The sequence below is a fragment of the Pelecanus crispus genome, chromosome 8 (assembly GCF_030463565.1).
Source record: "Pelecanus crispus isolate bPelCri1 chromosome 8, bPelCri1.pri, whole genome shotgun sequence".
Classification (NCBI taxonomy): Eukaryota; Metazoa; Chordata; class Aves; order Pelecaniformes; family Pelecanidae; genus Pelecanus; species Pelecanus crispus.
The window spans coordinates 34,052,664-34,076,469 of NC_134650.1; the positions used below are offsets into that span (position 1 = coordinate 34,052,664).

General features: G+C 40.5%; 1 protein-coding gene across 1 annotated transcript; it reads left to right on the forward strand.

The window, feature by feature from the left end:
• Nucleotides 1–310: 310 nt before the first annotated feature.
• SHCBP1 (SHC binding and spindle associated 1) lies at nt 311–17,739 on the forward strand. Its single transcript, XM_075715722.1, has 13 exons — nt 311–440; nt 2,705–2,875; nt 3,482–3,597; nt 4,602–4,810; nt 5,932–6,024; nt 9,205–9,438; nt 9,540–9,708; nt 10,999–11,119; nt 14,165–14,296; nt 15,232–15,350; nt 16,097–16,183; nt 16,529–16,670; nt 17,417–17,739. Exons 1-13 carry the CDS (start codon nt 311–313, stop codon nt 17,737–17,739), a joined length of 2,046 nt encoding a protein of 681 aa, XP_075571837.1.
• Nucleotides 17,740–23,806: the final 6,067 nt, after the last annotated feature.

The following is a 23,806-nucleotide window of genomic DNA, read 5'->3' on the forward strand; positions in this document are numbered from 1 at the left end:
GTACCGTCACAGTCATCCCCGCCGCCGGGCGCAACTGCGGGTGGCGGGCACACCCGGCGGGGCAGCGCCGGAGCCCCACGGCCAGGCACAGGCCGGAGCAGCGGGGACGCGCCCGCGGGCACTGTCGCGCTGCCGGCCCCGGCGCCACAACGAACGGCCCCGGCGCCGCCCGCCCTCCCGTTGCGGCCGGGCTCGCCCGCGGCTGCCGCTAGCCAATCAGGGCGGCCGCTGCCGGTGACGTTGCAGAGGGTTAGCTGCCGGCGAAGTTTGAAATTTCAGCGGGCGGAGCCGCGCAGGGCGGGCGGGCAGCATGGCCGAGCCGTGGCCGGAGCCGCCGGGCAGCGCGGAGGCGGCGGGAGCCCAGCAGGGCGGTCGGGCCGCGCTGGCCGCTGGCGGCAGCAGCGCTGGCCTCCAGGAGCGCGCCGAGGCGGCGAAGCCAGGTAGGGGCCCCCTGCGGCCGGGCGCGCCCCGCTTCCGCCGCCGCTCGGAAAGGGAGAGGCGAGCCGAGCCGAGCCGCGGGGGGCGGCCGGCACCGCCCGCCCCGCTTCAGGGCAGCGCAGGCAGGGACGCGCGGTTTGCCGGGGGCGGCTCCGCAGCTGCGGAACCGGACGCTGGAGGCTGAGCCGCGGCGGAGCGAGGGGCTGTGAGATCGGCCCGGGCCGCTCAGAGCTGCGGCGGCCGGGGCTTGAATACCTCCGCGGGCGGAGCTGCACAGCCTCCCCGGGCAAACCGCTCCTGCTGCTCGGCCGGTTGGTTGGTACCCAGCCCGCCCTCGGGGCCGTGCCCGTACCGGCACGGGGCCGCGGTGCCCGGGGCCGTCGCCAGGCCGCGGCTCCGCAGCCCCCGGTGCGTAAGGCTGCTGGTGCGTGGGGTGGGGGCCTGGCTGGAAATGGGGGCCTGCGAGGGAACGTAGCGATGTCTTTGGATATAAACACAGTAAAGCAGAAGATTTTTTTTTTCTTCTCTTTTGATTATGAGCTTACTGTGTGTGTCTCAGGTGCATACCACAGGCATCGAAAGCAGCGTCCAGAAACGTGCATGTGTTTGGAACGCTGACAGGGGAAAAATGCTCTCCTGGAAGTGACTCCCCTGCCCTCTGCCTTAATGGCACAATATTGGAATATCGGTGCTTTTAGTATCTTTTGAGTATCATTGCTCGGTGCCAGATCATTCTTGATGTGTGGTGATAGGCTTGCAGTTTGTAAACAAAGAGCAAGCTAAATTAAATGGCTTGCTCTGGAACATATGCTGTGCTCTGGAATTCATAGCGTGGCTCGTACAGGGTATTGCTATCATAGTTATGGGTGTGTAGGAATAAAGTTCTTATTTACAGTGTGCATGTAACGTAGCTACAGTTTTACAGGAATCTTTTAAAATATTTCATAAATCATACTTGATTAAAATCACCTTTTCATTTCCTTTCTTTACGTGTTATTACAGTTGGTTCTGCTACAAAGAAAAGTTATGTTGTCTAAGCACTTGTAATTGGCTCATACTGGTTCTGATTTTTGTTTTGTTGATTGAGTTTGGCCCCAAATATGTAAAAACTTTAACAAATTTGAGGTTAAACACCTGGCTTTCATAACACATCCTGAAACATAAGGGATGTGTTAAAAACAGAATGTGATTTTTTTTCTTTTTTTAGGTATATAGTAAAGGTCAGCCTGTAGTCTAATGAAAATGTAGAGGCCTGTGGATTGTTAAGAATCAAGTTATGGACAATGAGGCTGTCTTGAGCTGTTACATTCATGGGAAACACACACAGAAAAAACCAAACCCCAAAACACCTGAATCATCACCACCCTTGGTTTACTGCAGTCATCTCTCTAATATTTTCTGAACTTACGGATGACCGGGCCTGAGAGATACTGTAAGACCAACAGTGACTGAGTTCACTGAGTTTGTAATGAGAACACAAGTGGAGGCACCTATTATGAGGTTTATAAAGGGGTGCTATCATTGCATCAAGCCCTTCAAAGTAAAGATTCAGTCAATGTCCATTTAAGTGGGCTACAAATTACAACACTGTGTCCCTTCTGTCTAAATATGTTGCTTGGAATTTCCATGCAGACTTCAGGTGTGGAGACTTTGTTATTTGTTAGTTTATTAAAATACAAAAAGAATGCTTGTACTGAAGAACAGGAAAAGACTTAAGTGAAGGAAAGGGCAACTGTGAAAACACATCTTTAGCTGAGACTAGTATCTGCAGTTTTATTACTCATCTTACTTATATTTTCCTCTTTGCTCAGTAATTCTGCGCATTATTTTGGATCAGTTGTGTGTGGGATCAGCTGGTTTTGTACATGTTCCAAAATAATTTGGATTAGTGCTTGATATCATGACTGGGTGATGCAGGCAGCGTACTAACAAGGCATAAGATGTGCACGAATGGTAATGTATTACATAAAGGATTGTAGATCTTACATATAGAACAAAGTAAATCAGCATGTAACTGCAGCTCAGGGCAGGTGGCAGCCAATAGGGAGATCCTCTTTTGGGACAGGGTAAATTATATTCTGGAGAAGAGACCAAGTAACCAAGTAAGATAGTCTCTTCACCAAGGATAATTTAAGATGTGTTGTAGAAAGCAGGTTACTGACAAATCTTGGGCTGAACAGGAATTCTTTGGGAATAGAGGAGTGAGAGATGATTGCATCGAACTGACAGTTTGTGGGGTTTGCTTTGTTCCCACTCCTCTCCTCAGATCTGCTCCAGGAAGATGATGATTCCTGTAGTGATTATGGCAGTCGTGACAAACCAGGGACTGCTTTAGGAAGGACTGTGCCAGATGGGAATGTGCTTTTTCCAGATATTTTTCACACAGATCATCTTTTGTTTTATGAGCGATTTAAAGCTTACCAGGATTACATCTTGGGTAAGTAATTTCTTAGTAGGAAAAAGAACATGTGGTCAGGTTTCTTGTAGTGACTATTTAAATGATCCAGTTTAAATGGAGTCAATTCTATATTAAACTGTGAGATGCTTTTAATAACAGGGACTAGAAAAAATGTACTGCCATCACTTATGCTGTAACCTCAGCTACTCTAGCTGGTGGACCAGGAGGCAATGGTTTTAATACAAGTAAATAAAATCTGAATGATTGAAAGGAAAAGGTGCTAATACCAGATTCGTTGCCTTGTTTTAACTGATCTTACTAGAACTTTTTTGTGTGTAATAAGACTGTGTAAGATAAGGCACAGGTTAGCTGTTTAATACCTCTGGTACTGAAACCTTCAGTACCTGGGAGGTTGAGTACTGGATCTCTTCTTCCAGCGAAGCACAAAACCGATGACTCTCCAGCTATCTCAGTACTGAGACAGACAACAAATATGCTGATGGTTATGACGAGCAAAACAGAATGAAGTCCAACTTTAGATGTGATAGAGGAACATTTCAACTGTGTTGACTTTCATTTTCCAATGATCTGGAGGACTTTTCTTTCTTTCCTTGCATAAATGTACTGTCTTCAATTTCTTTTTAGCTGACTGCAAAGCTTCTGAGGTGAAAGAATTCACAGCTGAGTACCTGGAGAAGGTCCTTGAACCATCTGGATGGCAGGCAGTCTGGCGCACTAATGTATTTGAGGTCCTTGTTGAGGTAAATGGAATGCGGTTGCTCAGGCATTTGTCTCCAATTAACATAATCTACCGCTGTAACAGACAGATCATTTATCTATGAAGTTTATGAGGTGGTAGACAATAGTAATGTTTTCATATCTAATTGTCAGTGATGGCTAGAGCAATAGGAATTTTTTCAAAGGACTCCTTGCTTGAATCTGGAAGAGGAAACACCAAGTCAGTGCGAGTGAGCTGTGAGGTAGAACTCTGTGGGCACAGAGGGGATAAGTACTTGGTCCAGAGCTTATTGTTTTAATGTAATCTTTTCAAATATCAGGCTCTGAGCATTTGTCAGTTTTTTTATCAGTAAAATTCTTCCTTTTAACCCACCTTGATACTGAGAGTAGCTCTTCTGCATTGCATACTCTTGTTATAGACCTGCTGAGGATTGCTGGTTTGGGATACTCCTTTTCTCGGTCTCTCAATGCCCAAGTCATATATCTTTGTGCAAACCTTGGATGTTCAAACTTGCAGTTCCATTACATGTTTGAAGAGGGAAAGACTTTGTACCCCCTCAGCTTTTCAGCCCAGTGACAAAATGCCTTTAACTGGCCCAGACTTAAGTCAGTGGATTGTTTGTGTCTTGTGGGCACTTTGAAAAATGAGCCCCAAAGGAGTCCCTAAGAACTGTAAGGTATTGATTTGTTTGAGTCTGAGGATACTGCTTTTGCCTGTTTTCTAAAAAAAAAGAAAATCCCCAGAAACAAAATAGGGAAGCAGCTTACTGGCCTTGTATGAGTACTGAGGGATTTTAATGAAGTTTTGAATGTGGAAAAGACTCTAGCTGTGTGGTTCTGAGAAGCTTAATTCTGGGGTTATCACTTCAGCTGAATAGATTGCCTTCAGTGTACTATGCCATGTGCATTGGTTTGTGTGGGTCAACTGGCACTTGCAGTATGGCCTGCTGACTTAGGCCCATCATGTTAGCCTTCCTCAGCTGTATCTAAGGTTCTGAGAAATCTTAAGAACTATTTGTTCCAACAGGTGGTTGATGTGGAGTACTCAGCTCTGAAAGCAATTGTGCAACTCGGTGAACCTTTCCTGTGTGAGTCACAGGATAGCACCTTTACCTTGGAGTGCATGCAGGAACTCTTGGAGCTGAAGGAACGTCGGATACCACTGCAGGAGCTGTGGGTTGTGTATGATGAGTCAGGAGAGTTTGACCAGACAGCACTAGCTGTAGAGCATGTCAGGTAGGAAAATGCTCAAGGTTTAATTTTTGTCTTGAACAATTACACACTGGTAGTATCCAATCGGAGGTACCCTAGTTCTTGTGGTTACACTGGCAGCTCCACAAGCCAAGCTTTCCAAAGTAAATCTCATGACTGGTACTATGAGGAGACTGCTCACAAAGAAAGTCTGTGGTGTCCTCTGCAACTACAGATAATCACACAATTACAAGGTACATTTAGCTGCAGCTTATTGTCAGTCTGCTTTCTGTGTCAAATGGGGGGTGGGGTGGAAATCATGTTGCTTTCCCTCTTTTCTCCACCCCAGATTTCCTTGGGCTGTGTCACCTTGCTGGCTCTACTGCAGTGTTGCTTTCTCTTCTATAACATTTTGGTGGATTTTTTCCCTTTTGTCCCATTTTTCTTTTCTCTGCATTTTGCCTTCTCCCCTAAATTTGCTCTTTATTTTTCAGGTGTCTGTTCACATCTTACTACTTCTATTTTCTTTTCCTTTCCTCATCATCTCTCTGTCTCTTTTCCATCTCCCTTGCTTTCATGTACTACATGCTGTTTGAAAGCTATCTACAAATAGGCAGTAGAACTGGATGAAAAAGCTAAAATAGGAGGAATGGTCTTCTCATCTAGAAAATGGGCTGTTTCAGAAGAGGTGGGTGTGGGAGGAAAAGGGGAGAAGAGATAGATTCTGTTAAGAAATACTCAGTAGTAGAGATTTAAGCTTGAATGATGGAGGTGACAAACTCATTGTCAAAAAGAAAGCTTAGCTGAAGGATGCCTGGCCAAAACCAACCAACCAAAAAGCCTCAGGATCTTAAGAGTGTAAGTCTTGTTTTCAAAACCAGGTTTTAGCTGTTCACTCTCTTTTAATGAAAGTGGGACTCAGGCTATTATGAATTTTGAACTCAGATACACAAAATAAAACTCTCTATGCAGGTAAACAACAGATGAGAAAGAGAGCTTCTGTGTATACTAAATAGTTTACAGGAGATGGTAACATGGAATTGGAGAGAGGTGACGCTTTGAGATGAATTCTCAAATTGGTTACATTTGCGTTTCCAGTGCTGTTGTGTCTGCTCAGGTAAACGTGGCCTTCTTTGCGTGATTAAATGCTTACTTTGCTTCAAAAGGTTTTTCTACCAGTACATCTGGAGGACCTGGGACGAGGAGGAGGAAGATGATTTTGATTACTTTGTGCGATGTGTTGAGCCTCGACTGAGACTGTAAGTGCAACACGTTTGATACTATTAGGGTAAAACCACGGGAAAGGGTGATGTGGCAATAGTGACACACAACCAGATTTAAAAAAAAAAAACCTGTTCACTAGTAAATCAAAGCAAGTTTGTTCTAACAGCATTCACTGTCTGATGGTCAAAATTTTGTATGGAAAGAGGGCGCAACTGAGGTTGCCACTTGATTTCTGAACCCTCAGTTTTTGCCTGTAATCCTTGACCTTCCATCAGATGGCGCTCCAAACCCAGCTATAGCTGCCTTCAAGTGCCAGGCGTATGAATTGTAATCCTAATTAAAGCTAGTGTGGGATGCTCTGATACCTCTGGGCATAGAATAAGAACCCAAATGGAACTGAATGTAAACAAAAACTTGTAAATTGGTCATGCTGAATGTGTGTATTTCTTTCCCTAGTGGGATTAGACGGCATTAGATTTTCTGAAGGTGGGGTTTTGATGCTGTCCTGCCATATGGAACTGAAGCAGTGCACAAGGACACAATCTGGTTATATTTTTGAGGGTGCTAAATCACACCATAAAACGTATCTGGAATTAATAATTGAAAAGTGATTTTTACTGTAAGTTTTCCCCTGAGATTTGACACACTATTTTTTTCTTAAGTCTTTCATGAGAGTTATTTTTCAATTCCTTTACTTATTACAACTTAGCATCATGAGTATCTGGAAGTTTGTGTGTCATTCAGATTCAGGTTTGATACTGCTATGATGCTGGGGAACTACATCAGTGAATTTTTATAACCTACCCTGAAATGCTATTTAGAATATGGCATTACATGTGCTAGAATGTAGCATATGCTTTACAAAGTAAATTAGTATAATTACCCACACTATAAAGGTAGCTGCAGGCCTGTCTTTCAAACAGGACACAATGTGACATTTGAGGACTGTGATATGCCTATATATTTCTGAGATTATACAAATTAGGAGGAAGTGTTATATATGGAAATTGTACGTGTTTCTGAAGTGTTTATACTTGTATGCTCCAGCAAATGGCTATTCTGTTGTTGAGCTTTTGGAACCTTATGGAGACTTTGCATGGAATGAAACTGGAATGCGATGATGTGCCATGGGATAATGTTGGGTTTTGTTTTTGGTTTGTGGTTTTTTTTTTTGACACTGTGCGTGGCCTTACAGCCATTTTAGCAAGAATCCAAAATGCTTAAATAATGTCTTCAAGCAGAAAAGTAAATGTTATCCTTTCTTATTCTCCCATACCATGCTTGAAACAAAGAACTGTCGTGGTTTAGCCCCAGCCAGCAACTAAGCACTACGCAGCTGCTCGCTCACTCCCCCTGTCCCGGTGAGATGGGGGAGAGAATCGGAGGAGTAAGAGTGAGAAAATTTCTGGGTTGAGATAAGGACAGTTTAATAATTGAAATAAAGTAAAATAGTAATAGTAATAATAATAATAATGATATGCAAAGCAAGTGATGCACAATGCAGTTGCTCACCACCTGCCGACCGATACCCAGACAGTTCCCAAGCAGCGATTGCTGCCCCCTGGCCAACCCCCTCCCAGTTTCTATACTGCCCATGACGCCATATGGTATGGAATAGCCCTTTGGGCAGTTTGGGTCAACTATTCTGGCTGTGCCCCCTCCCAGTTTCTTGTGCACCTGGCAGAGCATGGGAAGCTGAAAAGTCCTTGACTAGCATAAGCAGTACTCAGCAACAACTAAAAACATCAGTGTGTTATCAACATTCTTCTCCTACTAAATCCAAAACACAGCACTATGCCTGCTACTAGGAAGAAAATTAACTCTATTCCAGCCGAAACCAGGACACTTTGTTTCAAGCCTGTCCTCCAAGCTACACTGATGTTTTGGTGCTATCCTGTGTTGTGATCTAAGCACTGGTGTGTCAGCTCATAAATAACATTAATCTTTAATGCATGGAAATAGATGATGCTTTAAACTTTTCAGGTCTCTCGTGTGCACTGTTTTAATGAGAACAGACAGTATCTTTGCACATTAGGTTGTACTAGTCTTCTGAAGCAAGTAAAGCTATATGAACTGTTTAACTAAAGCTTGAAAAAACAGGACAGCTTTATGTGCTTTCTTAGTGACCAACTCTAAAATGTAGAGCATGCATTTCAGGGGCAAATTATATACAATATCCAGTTTCCTTCAAATATTTTATATTTCTATATTGCTATAAATTCTTCTGCTGTTAGTCACGCTGCATTGACTTACTCTGTTGCCTCTGATAACCCCATTGCCAAAATTTTGTGAGGCTTGTTTTGTTTCTGTAGACCCTGTTTATTGGAACTGTATAGATATTGAATGTTCTGACTACAAATTTTCCTGCTCTTTGCAGCGTGCTTTAAGTGCACTCTTTAAAGAACCTCTGAAAGTTGAGGGAATATCTTTGCCCTTATTTCATGTAGCCTCTTGAACAGAGCTATTTATACTGTGTTCAACTGGTTCCATACAAAAATGGTGTGAGATAATTAAATCTTGTTTTATTTGTATCGTTAATTGCTGTCCAGCTTTTTTGTAGTGACCATGATTGGCCCTACATGATTGGCCCTGGAGTTCTTGGCACCATCTAGCTGGCAGATGTCCTCATCTTTCTGACTTTGGCAATGCAACTTCAGGCTGGCATTTTCTGGCCTGCAATTTCATTTGTAGAGGATACTCTTGGGATGGTGCAAAATTTACTATGCAGTGCCTTCACATCTTCATCTGGTGCTGATGATGCCTTTCTTATTCATTCTGCATTTTGGTCCAGGTAGTTGTTTCGATTGTTGCTAATAGAGACTTCACATTATAGGATTTTTCTTCTATTTCAGATATGATTTTCTCATTTTTTCTGATAAATGCTTAAAAATAGGCTATTTTTTGTACCTAATTACCTTCTAAATTCTTACTTTTTTATAGCTGTGCTTATGCCTTTGTTTTAGAGTGACTTTCTGATAATTGTGTATAATTTTTCAAGGTGGATGGGCAACTATTTAGAAAGTAATATGTTTGTGTCTGTTCAGATTTTTGGTTTTGCCGCTTTCAAAAAAAAAAATGAGCAGCATGGATACAGACTGCAGAGAATCTTGACTAAAGTACTGATGCAGAACTCCTCAGGTTCTTTCCGGGTTTGTATATTTGATCTTTCAAAATTGTAAGTGCGAAATATACTGACCCCTTGCTCTGAATTGCAGGCATTATGATATCCTTGAACACCGTGTGCCTTCTGGGCTTGTAGCTGATTACCAGAACTTCTTGTCTCAATGTGAAGAGCTTTACAGGAAGTTTTTAAGTGTGAGGAACAACATATCAAGCAGTGATTCGGACTCAGAAGTAGAAAATGTCTCCCTGGTGGAAGGACTAAAATTGTATGAGAAAATAGAGCACTTAAAACAAAAGCTAAAACTAATTGAGAATCCTCTGCTGAGGTACTTGGTGGGTTTGTGCAAGGAGGAGGGCGATATGGGAAAATATACACAGACGTTCTTTACTGAAGAAAGAACTGATAGCTTTGTTGCTCTTGTTTTAGGTATGTGTTTGGTTACCAAAAATACAGTGGTCTCCAAGCTAAAGGACAGAGACCAACGGGTACCAAGATCACTCATGTTGTATCCTCAACCATGATGGCAAGTCTGCTGCAGTCATTGATAAGGGACAAACTTTGCCCTGAATCTTATGGTGAAGAACTAGAAGTACAGGTACAGGAATTGTCTGTCTCCTAATACTTTTTTCTCCTCAAGAAACAATGTGGAAGAATAAGTTAATTTATCATGTGCAAGATACTGCATTCACACAGTGTTATTTTTTTGTCAGTTCAAAAAAAACACTGTAACTTAAATGATAAGTGGTAAGGCTGGATGATACAAGTAATTTCTTTCATTTGTGTCTGCTGAGTACTCTATGCAAGCAGTTTCCTTCCTGTGTATGATGAGATACTGAGGTAATGATGAGATAATGAGATAAACCTTCTGTAATAATTCTACAATGAAACATGGTAAGGCATAATACTTATATTTAGTTTTGAAATACCTGTGTCTTTTGATGCTATTGATAATGATCTAGAGTTTGAAGAAAGAAATGTCATTTTGTTGCTTTCGTTCTGTGTAGGAGATACATTTATTTTAGAGTAGTTATGTTTAGTTTTAGTGAATTCAGACAGGACTTAACCACTTCAGCAGTTAAGAACAGTCTGGATTCCTTGGGCCCAAATGAAATTGCCTGCTGTATTCTGATCAAATTCATGAATTACAGATGGCCAAAATGGAGCCACAGGAAGGTTCTGGATTAACTTTTGGGCTATAAATCAGGTTTTCTGACTTGGCAATTGAAAAATGCTCTCACTATGCTTACCCTGGAACTTGCTGGGAAGCAATAAATATGCAGTTTTTCTGTACTATTTGTTATCCTTCAATACAGAATCCCCCAGTAATATCTGTGAAGGATATCAGCCTGCCCTCTTTGGGCAAGAAAAAGGACCATGTGGACCCCGTATTTGCCACTGTAATATATGAACTGTATTTTGGGGTGACTTGCACCAGGAGCAAGGGGTTACATCAGTGTTCAGACCAGCTCAAATCTAGTTGCTGAGTTGTTTGTGGTTTTTATTTTCTTTACCTTCTGTCATCTATTTCTTCAGTAATTCATGGCAAGTCACTTGAGGCACAATTCAGATGTTGGCCTGCAACCAAGGCCATATTGAGGTTTGCTTTCCAGTGCATATGCTCTTCAATCTGTGTCTCTGCCTCAGTTTTCTCATGGGGGAATGGACATGACACAAACATCAAAGGAATGTTTTAAGACTGGTTTTGTCCAAAGAGTGCTGTGATTCTTGAATTCAAAATAGAAATTGTGTATTATTGGTGCCATTAAAAAGGGTTTCTTTTAAGCAAAAGTAGCAACATTTAATTGAAAAGCAAGCTTTAAGGACATAAATTCATCCATTTTTATAGCATTCTTCAGGAGCTGATTATATTGTTTGTCTTTTACAGTTTCACAATGATCCACTGGCAGCTGTAAATGCCTGTTATGAAGGAGACAGAGTCATCATCTGTCCTGGTCATTATGTTGTAGATGGCGTGTTCTGCATTGCTGATTCAGTTGAACTAGAAGGTAGAATGTTTGCTAGCATAAAGTGTACTTAAAGTAAACTGAATGTCTTTAACTAACTTTGCATAAGGATTTACTTTTTGCAGAGTTTGGTGGGAGCGTTTGCTTTTTTCGTCAAAGTGTTCCTATTTCTGCCTGTAGAGCCATGTCTAATGCAGGATGGAGTAAGCTGTTTCATTAGCCATAGTTACTTCTGCAAATAAACTGCAAATTTTGCTGATTAATAGCAAATTCATCATTTCCTCCTAACTATTTGTCTGGATAAATCCTGATATATATAATGTAGATAGATAATAGAAAGGATTCAACAGAAACATGACGGACTTGATTGTTTTAATCTAGGAAGCACAAAAGTCATTCTGAGAGGCTTCAGTTTTTAGAGCCAGTAACTTAAGAGTACTTGAGAGATGTCCTTGTTCTTCTTTGCATGTCTTAATCTGCTTCAGAGTTATACTCTGAGACTCACTGCCAGTATAGCACTGGTGAATACAGAGGGGAAAGAGCCAAGTGCTATTGGAACTTAGTTTATGGCACTTACTGCATGTCAGTGATGTGGGGGGGGGGGGGGCTACCAATGTGAATCTGCAGGAAGGAGCTCTTGATTTAACGTGTATTTATTCTGTAGAAACAGACAGCATATGTGATTCCATTTTTCTTGCAAAATATGTGTTTGAAATACTTCTGCCTTGCCTAGGATATGTTGCTATCTCGTCCTCACAATTCTCAATTTCTTGGTGTAATTCCTCTGCTTTAGGCATGCACACTCTGTTGCAGTGTAATAGTCTGTATATCAGTGGGGCTTGTGCAGCTGTTCAGATACTTATTTAGCTGCATTTTTATCTTGTCAAAACTTCTTAATGGGAAGAAGGCTGGGAGTTTAATTTCCTGCTGTTATGGACTTTATTTTTCTTGCCGCCCTTGTTTTATGAGTGCCTTTTTCTTTCTTGCCCTTCTCTTGTGTATGTTTGATTTATATAGATATGCATGCTGATAGACAATGCACCTGCAGGATAAAGGACCTCAATGAAGTGCTTTATTTATCTGCAAGAATGACATTGTTCTAAAATTGTGTGGGGTGGTATTTATTGCTTTTCTAGCTTTGAGGAAACAGTAATACAAATGGTGCAATAGCACAGCTATTAAAGGATGAGCTGCTCTATTTTAAAGAGCAAGGCATATAAATATGTATCTTTAGTACGAACCACTCTCTGAATAGTGAGTATGTATCAGGGTATTTAATCTTCTTATATGGACTCCTGTTAGAGAAGTTTTTATAGCAATAGTAGCAGCCAAAAACGTTTGAAGTAGGAGCATCAAGAAATACTTTGCTGGAACTAATGTGAGCAGCTGGCTGTTTTGGTGGCTTTCTTAGGATGAAGGGGTGACTCATCAAAGATATAATGTCACCTTGCTTAGAGCTTTCGGTTTTTTCCAGCCACTGTGCAAATCGGTGCTAAAGTTGACAGTATGAGGATTAGTAAGTCAGGTGTAAACAAAAACTTACAAGAACTAAATAAGGTTAAAGCAGTAGCAGCTGCAGCAAATCATGGTAAGGGTAACTTCAGTGCTTGACAAAAATGTGTAGCAAAGACATCTAAGAACTTCCCTTCTGCTTGTACAGTAGTTATTCAAGCTGGATGGGAACCTGTAGCATCAGCCCATCTAATATCTGTGATCCGTGTTACTGGATGACAATTGCCTTTAGCTCCTGTGGAGTCACTTAGCTTGCAGGCAGGGCATACAGCCGTGCCCATGCTGTGTGTGACCACTTGACAGCAGGTGACTCCTACCTTCTCTATTCCCTGTCTTGTCACTGGCTTCCTTCTTACTGCTACAGGTGCTGCTTCAGAGGTGAAGTGGAAAGCCAGCTAAAAGCATGGTTAGGAAAACTGCACGTAGTCTGTAGGACAATTGTTCCTAAAACTCTTGCCTTGGATAATAACCTCTTTCTGTAGTGGTGTGAAGTTAAACTAGCTCTGCCACTTGCCCCCCCATGGTGCTCTTTTCTTATGTACTGCAAGTAAACTGCCCCATGCCACCTCCTCCCCAGGAGTGACCATAAATCAGTAGTAGTGGGAGAAGATTTCTAGATAGTATAGTGTGTTGAAGTGTCAGTCACTTAACTTTGCATTAAATCTGCTGTCTTTAAAACTTTCTGCCAACGCTTGTTCAAAGTTCTGTTGGTTTTTTTTTTTTATAACCTTTCTACTTGCACATTATGCTATTTATTTATGTACTTGGTTAAAAGCTAGCATCTTACTCAGGCACTTCTTATCTGAGTTTGTGTGTGCTTTCAGAAAATGATAGGACTCGTGCTGCTTTAATAGACGTTGCGTTATTGCTTTCCTTATCATGATTCTTGTCAGTGACAAGCAATAAAAGCTTTACATGCTCATAAATTTCCCTGTAAGTGGTTGAATGCTGACAACTGTGGATGGCTTAGTAAATCAATGTTGGCATACGCTTGTGAAAGTTTCTTTTTAATCTGAATTAATCTGGAAGCCCATGTAACACAGGAACATTAAATTTTGACCCAAGTTTCATTTAAATAGGGAAGTTGTGAAGCTTACTGACAACATGAAGTCCTTTGCACTTGCTTCCTTGTATTGTCATGGTGACTGCTTTTTCCCCTCGTGCTCTTTGGAACCTCTGCCGCCTCTAGTGAACTTCTGTACTTTGGAAGCAGACTGCATGTGCCTGTGTGTCCTCGGTTACTGCATCTCCCTGCTCTGTTGTAACTTTTGGGAGTGAGAACTTTGGCCTTGGCAAATGTGAGCTCAGTTACCCTTTTGTTCAACTGTCTAAAATAACTTTGCGTTTTATTGTGTGTCATTCAAGTAAGCTAACTTTTGAGTTTGGTTTTGAGTGCCTGTACCTTAGTACAGAGGGGATGTAAGGTGTAGCTTGGCCACTGGGTGGAAAATCCTATTCAGGATATTAGACCTCAAGTTTTAAACCTCCATATTTATTTTAAATGTCTGTTATGTACTGAGCACCTGACTGTTACCAGTTATTCATCAAACTTGTGTCTTTCACCTCTGCTTTAAGGCTATGGCCTGCCAGATGATATCGTGATAGAAAAACAAGGGAAAGGAGACAACTTTGTTGACTGTACAGGAGCCAATATAAGGATCTCCAGTTTGAAGTTAGTGCAACATGATGCTGTAGAGGGGATTTTAAGTAAGTATAAAAGCATCTTGACCTTTTTGTGAATCTGTCACAATTTACTGTTAGAATTAAAGCTGGGAGCCAGTGTTAGTTTACTGGTTCTAACAAAATGTTGTAGAGAGGAGCCCTACAGGTATAAATATGAAGGCTTCCCTTTTTTTTTAAACTTGCTTATAATGTGGACATCAAAATAACTTCTACTTTTTGTACGTTCAAGCTGTTGTGGCTCTTGCGTTTTATTCTTACACTTGGATAAGATCATTTGACTTGATTACTTTTCTGCTGTTAAGGCAACCTGACTCTGCTGCACAGCCCATGTCAGGCTACCTGGGAAAGGAAATAATTCTTCTTTCCACAAAAGAACCCCCATGGCACTATTCAGCTGTAATTGAACCCAGACAGTTCTCCACTGAGGAATGACATGGGCTGTAGAAGTAGCATAGAACTTTGCTCACAGCACGTTCAAACTGAGGCTCAAATAATCCAAAGTTGTATCCAATGAGTTTATTGGCCATGGCCTTCTGTCTTTGCAGAAGGTGCTAATTAATACTTTGCCTCAACAGACATTCAGTGTTAAACATGTTAAAAATGTTTATATGTATGATTATACGTATGTGTATACGTGTATTTAGTATCTTATTAATTCAAAAGTCTCTTTGGAATGTAATGAAAAGAATAGTTGCTGTCACTTTCAAAAAAAAAAAAAAAAAGCCAAAAAACCTCCATGACAAATCTTTGACCTTTGCACCAGTGTTCCTGCTTGTACTGGAAAAATAGCACAAGTTCAAACCATGGATAAGCAAATCAGTAAAATTAACCTGAAGTGGATAAAATTAAAATAGTAATTTTATCACACTGCAAAAATGCTCTAAGTCCATCTATCTGTAGGAGGGGTTTGCCTTTGCATAACTGGTTCAGTTAACCATATTCGTTTTCTATGTACGTAGATGTCCATCATGGGAAAACGACCCTGGAGAATTGTGTGTTACAATGTGAAACTACAGGCATAACAATACGAACATCAGCTGAGCTGTTAATGAAAAACTCAGATCTGTATGGTGCCAAGGTACAAACAAATTCTTAACTCTGGCTTATTTCCTAAATTAAAATAAGGGTTTCTGCTTGGAAACAATACAGTTGGTAACAGCGTGACTTCTGTTGCTCTTGAGAGAACCTTTACAAATTCATTTTGGACAGCTGCGTGTTATTGAGTTTGAGACTGGTCCCGGGGATCTTATAGCCTCCAATAGCATCCAGTGGAAGTGTCTCATGCTGGTTTGTGTGTGGTGATATGAAAATGATGTAGTAACAGGGGACATCTGTGAAATAATCATTGCTGCATTGCTGGACTGATTCATGTCCTGCAATACTTTTAAAGTGATTTTCTGTTTTCTCTGCCCATAAATAATTTTCTCATTAAACCTGGCATTTGTTCTGCAAATGAAATGCCCTTTTTGGACACCTTGTCCATTGATTCTTACCACAGAATTGAACTCTGATTAGGACATTTTTGAAGAACAACGGGGCTTTGAGTGTTGAGGTGGATGACTAAAGAACAAGAAAGTAGTGCAAGGCTGTGCAGTTGCTCTTTACCAGAGCTTTTATGGACTGGTGGCAATAATATTATTCATGGAGCTTCAACCTTGGGCATTGCTGCTTAAGTTGGTTAACACAGCCATGAGGCTGGAGTGGTAACACAATTTTGCATTGTGCAAACTGGTAGATGAACACAAAGATCCACAATGGAGTTGTCAAGTTAAATTGGAAATGTGCCCAAACTATTTGTGAACTGCCGTCAATTTTATCTTGTAGGGTGCTGGTGTGGAAATATATCCAGGTAGTACATGCACCCTGTTGGGCAACGGCATACACCACTGCAAGGAGGGAATACTTATAAAGGTCAGTTCAAGGCAGAATGTACTTGTTTTTCAAAAGCTTATAGCTGCTGGAATTAATGCAAATAATTTGTGTTTAGGTTGGTTTATGATCTTGCTGCCTTATGGTAGAACTCTTACATGTCACATATGATGATGATGGTACTTGTTTGCCTTGGGTTGGTCCACCAAAGCAGTATACTTGTTTCATTTCTTATCTGCCAGAAAGAAAATGCCTTTTGCAATGCCACTTGCATAGGCAAAGAATAAAATTCTAGCAAATACATAGAACTGATTCTACCTAAAACTTAAATATTTTGCATCCCTTTATCTGGACATAACATGTTGGATTTCCATTTCTTTGCTGTAGAACTTCTTAGATGAACATTATGACATCCCCAAGATAACCATGGTCAGTAATGTGATCCATAATAATGAAGGATATGGTGTGGTCCTGGTTAGACCAGCGGTGCCCTCTGATGTAAAGGATGCTTCAGCAGAGAGAACAAAAGGTATTTTTCTCTTCCTAGAAGAAACTCCTAAAAAAATCTAGTATACCCAGGTTTTTGGATTGCATCATTCATAATCAGGTCTCTTAAATTTTCTAATAATGTCTAGATTGATTTAGCTGAAATAAATCTTCATAACTCTCAGAACACTGGAATTTCCTAAAGGATGAACTTGCTGCAAAGAAATACTGTGCTTCATGGTGTATGTTCACTTTCGCTGTAAAGTCCTTAACGTACCTGATCTGTGCTCCCTACTAAGCAGAGCCTGTGTGACTGATGGCCTCCTTGGGTCATACAGACATAAGAGTGCGACCAGAAAGAAAGCAGATATGATTTCTCTTACAGCTCTTCTGGTTCATGATAATTCTCTGCTCATCTATTCTTTCATGCATTAGAGCTGAGATGTGCTCCCAGCCCAGAATTTTTTCTCTGCAGTAAAAATGTGACAACTGTATTTCTCATATTACATCTTATTCAAGAAGAACTGTCATGAAGTGCAATGTGTAAACCCACTGTAATTTTCTGTAATATCACTATGACTTGGCAACTTGAAGTCATCTCAAGAAGAAACCTTTTCATTAAGCACCTTATTGTATTTGGAATGTGTGGCTGTCACTGAGTAGTTATGCAAAAACTGAGTGGGATGAGGTGAAAATATTAAGCCGGAAGAAACTTTAATTTCAGGAGTTTTAAATTATTTGGTTGTTTTGCATGATTGTTGATGACATTCTTATTGTTTCCTGACTTAGGGAATACACAGCCTACCCAGTCAGGTGATGGGACAGCCTGTGTAGAGGGCTTCAGGCAAGAACAACTACCTGAATGTGTAACTGATGAATTGGAGCTTTATGAGCAAGCTGAGATTTCTGGACGAACTGAAGGCAATTATGAAATTGCAAATGAACTCGGGGCTACTTCTGCAAAGAAAAGCCAGATACACAAGAAAAGACTGAGTGAACTGGGAATCACAGAAGCTGATGACAACTTAATGTCACAGGAAATGTTTGTTTCTATTGTGGGCAATCAGTTCAAATGGAATGGGAAAGGAAGTTTTGGTACCTTTCTTTTCTGACTGTCCTGGCTCCTAATGGCATTGGAATAAGAGATAGACACAAGCTATTATTTTCACTGCTGCTTTCCAAGGAGTTAACCTGTTCCATTAGCTTTCCATAATGTTACTAAAAGGTGACAAATATTTATTAATAGTATATATATTGCATGTGGAAACTTTGCTTCCTTGCAGCAAGTATGGATAAACATGGTAGAAAACAACTCTAGCATGGAGACTGTGCATGTATTCTGCTAATCTATGTGCTGCTTCTTTGCTAGCTCTCTGATGAATTTTTTTAGTGTGTTTATTTAACTACTTATTGTAAAAAAAAAAAAAATCTTCAAAGAAAGAAAATGTGGATGGGGTTCATCATGAAAGAGTGGACAACCAATGTGCAGCAATTAGTGGTGCATCTTCCTCCATATTTTTTTAAAGTGTCATTAGTCTGCAGCTGACTCCTGTAAGCAATTGACATATTGTTTAATTTTTTACATTGAACAGAAGCTAGTGAAATGCTCTTCCTTAGGACTGTAGTGGTTGCCTGCCGTGTTTCGTACTTGAAGAATTGTCTGGAAAACTTAGCATTTGGAAGGGTAGCATCATTCAGGCTTCTGTGTGTTTCTGTGCCCAGCTGTTTACTTCCAACAGCTACCAGTGCCTGTACACCTTTTCCTTAAGGAGGACAACATCTAACTAAACTCCATTAAGCTGAAAAAAGAGAAATCAAAATAGATGTGTCTCTGTCTATTAGTGGGTACTCGTACTATATATACCTTTCAGTGCATTATTCTAAAATTTTTAAAACTGTATGCTACTTGTAGTAGCTGAGGTTTTGGAAATGAATGGAAATTTTTAAAAATTACTTTCCATTGCAATCTTATCAGCCCACAGCTGTGGACCATGTAGTAAAACAAAGGCACTTCAGTGGCTTACTCTTGCACATTATTAGTTTTTACTTGAGGGAAAAATTGGAAGGGCTCTTTCTCAGTGCCTTTCTGATTTTTTAATTACAAATCCAGATGCCTTCTTCAAACTTCTGTGCTGTCTTCAAGAGCTGTAGGTCAGTTTTTGAACTGGTGTGTGAAATCTACGTAGGAAAATACTAACTCCTAAGTGATTCAGGATGTCCTATGAAACAGAATCAAATATGGTGTTCGGAAGGGAAAAGCATGTTGCCAGCAAATTGACTTTGGAATAATTTCTGAAAGTAGCTTAGCAGGTGTATGCCTTCACTAGAAATGAATGCGTTGCTTAGAAGAGGATGTGAATAGTCTGCTCCAGATTTTTCACTCTAGCCATTCTTAAATTGAGATGACAATCAAAATTTGTGTCAGTACATGATTTGTTCTAGTGTGAGCAGCTGATAGAAAGGAAAAAAGAGAGGTGTAATTTGCAAGCATTTTTTTTTTTCCATTATGCGAACCACAGAATTCATTGCAGCTTTCCTAGCACACTGCTTCTGTTTGTGACTTGACTTCAGGACTAACCTTTGTGATCTGATGAACATAAACACCATTACAGTATCTCAACATGCACAAACCCATAAATGTTTGCCACTTAGTCCCTATAAAGAAATACTTGAGTCAAGTGAAAGCCTAAGGCTCAGACTGGCAGTAGTTTAGTATCTTAAGCTATTCATCAGGTCACATGCCATGTTTCATGCTTTGATGTTATGCCTTCATTTCCTGAGTGTAATCCTTATTAAAGGACTGGGGCTAAAAACTAATTTTGTGGTTCTTTCCTCTCATCTTTTCAAAACCATAATTCTGAGTGAGCTGCCTTCGTGATGTGTAGGTAGCATTTCTTTCTCTTGCACTTCATTTTAAGGCTGGCTTATCTCTTGACAGCCTCTTGTCTCCCTTTTTTAAAATTCAGCTTTACATTTATGAACATACCAATAAAAATGTAACTTCTGCTTTCAATACCAGCACAGTTTTGCTTGTTCCTGTGCCAGGTGCCAATGGTGATTCTATTGTGCAGGTTGTCAGTAGGTCAAGGAGCAAAATGTGAAAAGATGAGGCTGCTAGCACAACTTCCAGCCATGTCCTTTGTGCAGGAATTGTATTATAAAATGTGGTTAAATTCTTGATGACACTTGAGCCTCAAGGGACTAAGCTTTGAATGGAGCCTTCTCATCTCAGAGTTTTGTCCTTCTAATCACTTATGTCACCGATAAATGTAAGTTTCTTTATTTTGCAGCTTTAGTTCCCTTTTGAAGTGCAGAAGGAGAAGTGTTTAAATATAAAGGGAAAGAACTGTTGACTAACACAAGGTTTGTACACTCGGCTAGGAGTGATGCATTTTGTTAGTGGATTATAGGTTTGAAATGATAAATTCAGTTTTTCCTCTGTAAATATTTTTCTTAAATTTTAATTTTTTCTTATATTTTAAAATTTTCTTAAATTTCTTAATTTTTTCTTAAAGGTATTTGATGTTATAGCAATAACTAATGATGTGCTCTCCTCTCTGTGAATGTTCCGTGCCTCCTACATGACAAACTAATTCCAGAACGCTTTCTTGCATAGCTGTGAAAGAAAAGCTGGTGAAAACGTTTAGTTTCAAGAAATATTTAAGCAGCTGCAAAATAACTTTCTCCCTGTCTATCTAGCCTGTTGTTCTTGGACTTAACTACATTTTATGCTTATTAAATGTGCAATTAAGTTTACCCCATGGCTTACCTAGTTGGCCCAAGCCCCATTTTATTGTTTGTCCAGTCTTTCCACTATTTATTCCTTTCTCAAAGCTTGGCAACCTTGAGTTTTGTCTTTAACCTTTTCCCTGTTGCTTCATGTCTTTACTGAGTAGATGAATTACTGCCATACAAATATTTCCAGGAGGAATAAGCTGCATGCAGCATGTCTTGTCCCTGCTTATCATACCTGAACCCTGGACAGTAATGCATGACAAATTGTATTAATATCACCTTTCTGGCAGCAAACTGGATCTCTGTTCCTGTTTGCTGAATCCACTTTTCCCAAAGGATTCCTAGACAACACAGATTCTGGTAATTAAGCACTGATATTTACATGTATTCATCTAGGTTAATAAAAATGATACACTCTAGGCAAAAGATTTTACAACTGTATCTGTGAGCCTTGAGTATATGAAACATCTTTTGAGGCAAATCAGTTGAGTTGGAGCTTCTAGTTTAAAACTTAGTAAATTATTAATTAGACAAAGTAATTAATAACTGGCTATATATTATCTCAACTTCAAACAATATTTCAAAACACTCACTTATGTTTTTATGAAAAAACACATGGGAAGTAAAGCTAAAGTGCTGCAAGCTTTGTCATAACTTTTAGCTCACCACCCACCTCCTTTTTTTCTTTTCATAAAACAGTTGTTAGCTATGTTAAACTGTAGAGCTGTGACAGTACAAATTCTTTTATATTGGGATGAACTTTATTGGTGTAAGGGAACTCTGAATTTGCATCAGTGGAGGCAAAAGACCTAGAATACTTCATAAGCAGTAGAGCAATTGAAAATGTTCTTTGCTATAGTACTAGACTTTCCCATGATTTTTCTCTGGGAATGGCATACAATGACTCCGTGCCCCACTCCTCCACCTGCCAAATGGGAATATACTGCTGCAGTACCTGCAGACGTAGGGCTGTTGCACGTTACCCGAGAAGCCCATGGAGACTGGGGTTTAGCCATGCCTTTCACCTCCTGTCATGGTGCTCTTGGCACCGTGCATAGGTGCAGCCGGTTGTTCTGTGGCTGTGAGCCCACCTGGCACTGCCTCAGAAGGCCCAGGGACTTTCTGGTGTGCCTGGCTGCTTGGCTGGGCTCTTGTGGGCTTTGGTGGTGAGCACGCTTTTGCCTCAATGACTAGATTTACGTGCAAATGCTTGTAGTCAGGCAAGAAGATGAAGGCCCTGGTGCTAGCCAGGGGAGCAGGGAGGCATGTCTGAAGTGCTGTCTTGACAAGCAATGGCCTTGTGTAGCAGCTAGGTTGTTTGCCAAGTCCTCCACTAACAAGCCAGAAAATTACATCATTGTTCTTCAACAGTGTTATTCTTTTCATTTTAAATCTTCCTCCCCTTGTGGACAACCAGCCACTAATGTAGCAGAGGCAGCCCCTTCCTCCCTGAGATGAGGCAGTGCTGTCCCTGGAGCTTGTGGAGAGCTACAGCAGGAGGAAACCCCTCAGCATGAATTGGGGGGTGCGAAGCCAAGTCTGAAATAACCACCTTCTTTCCCTGTCATCAGTGTGCCCCTTGCAGCACTTCAGATAAGGAGGGGAACTGTAGAGCTTCAGATAAGCTCTGCATTTGTTACGGATAACCACACTGCCTTACTCCTTGCTGTTCAGGCTGGTTTCTAAAGTATCGGGAATTACCCAGCCGGCTATTGTACAGAACACTGTATCCCTGGTCTGAAGAATACTTGGAGCTTTATACAGTTGGAGTGGTAGAGAGATTTTTTTTTTTTAATGCTAACAATCTTTCCCTATTAGCTTCATCTCCACAGGAGGTCGGTTTTTTGTTTGTTTGTTTTATCTATGCCTTACAGCAGTCACATTTTCCTGTGGATAATGTGGTGATTAAATCACAAGTATGTTTTAGTAAACCAGAAGTATAAAATTAAAAAGACACTGCTTCCAAAATGGTCCAAACAGTGGTTATTACATTCACCTGGAATGTGTGAGAATTGCATTCAGCTCTTCCAATAAATATTTAATTGTTTATACAAAATGGAATGCTTAAGCAAGAGACTGAAATTTTAACCTTGGAGTGAGTAGCTAAGGGGTTTGGCAATTGGCTGGTCATGGGAGAGGTCTGATTTGAACAGAGCAAGAATCTAAAGGTAAGTAAAATTTGAAAGTAAATCTCATGTGAGTGGTTTGTTCCTAGTGCCACTGGCTGGTCTGAGGTCTGTCTTGTTCTCTGCTTTTGGATGTGGTTATCTCTGCCCCTGTTCCTCCATCCCACCCCTGGGGGACGGGGGGCAATCTATGCAGGAACAGAGAATATCTTTTTTGGTTTTTTTCCTTTTCCCTAAGCTGTTTCTCTGGAATTTCACACTTATATTGCCATTGTTTCACAAATGTCCTAGTCAGAACACACTCAAGCAGGTATGCTTTACCTTAGCACTTGATCTGCAAGTAATCTGGAAATGCTTTTCATAAAAGAAATTTAGGATCTAAAAGATGATTTCTGGAATGTCTCTGAGAATTTATGTTGTCATCTTTAAAGTTTCTTTCATACTGTTTTCACCAGAGAAGAGTCAGAGTAGAGTGTGGGCCCAGACCTCATATCCGCTTTCTGGAGCGGGGGGGGCAGGGTGATAAAACTCAGCTCAACAAAATTAACTTTTGGAGCAAAGAAAAACGTTACTGCATAACTACCACTAAACTAAAACTCAATTAGAAGAGCAATCAATGCTGTAAGGTGCCTGTTTCTTATTCTAAAATGAAGAAGGGCTGAAATAAGTCTAGCCTCTGCCCTTTAGTATGTGAGATTAGATATGATGTCTATGTTATGTTGTCAAAGGGATAAGTTGGTACTACACTGCAGCGGGCTTACCAGTAGCAGCATGTTATTGTGTGTCAGAAGATTTTTCTCCAGTGCAAAGGAATTTTGCCTGCTGGTTGGAGGGTTTTTTTTTTAGAGTAATGTTTTGCCTCATCTTCTGCTGAAACTACTTAATGTAGGCTTTTGTTTGCAAGCATAGATTTTGTGGGTAATATGCAAAACACTGAGGGTTAAAACATAGGAACTGAAATTAAACTGGCAGGTTTTCATGTTTTGTAGGCTGGATATAGCTTCTGTCTAGTGCAGTTTGAAGGAATGTCATGCAATTTTTTTGTTTTGCTTCATCTATTTACTAATAAAGCAAAAGCACCATTTACCAAATTTCTGAGAATGAGAAATGGTTCAATGTGTTTGCTTTGAAAGTGTTGTCTGATAAAAAGTTTGGGGATTTTTTTAAGGTTTTTTAGTAATAATATAAATCATTGTATTTACCATGCTGGTAGCAAGTGTATTTGAGAGATCAATGTTCTCATGTGTTAAATTTTAAAGCGAATACTGTTCTAGATGACCTAGCTGTTTTCTAAGAGGAGAGCTGCCTTGCTTTCAAG

Bases quoted from the DNA above. Each gene is read 5' to 3' on its own strand.
- SHCBP1 (XM_075715722.1), top strand. From the start codon at position 311: ATGGCCGAGCCGTGGCCGGAGCCGCCGGGCAGCGCGGAGGCGGCGGGA. The intron at 2,876-3,481 runs GTAAGTAATTTC...ATTTCTTTTTAG, and splicing joins TTACCAGGATTACATCTTGG to CTGACTGCAAAGCTTCTGAG. The intron at 16,184-16,528 runs GTCAGTTCAAGG...TCTTTGCTGTAG, and splicing joins AGGAGGGAATACTTATAAAG to AACTTCTTAGATGAACATTA.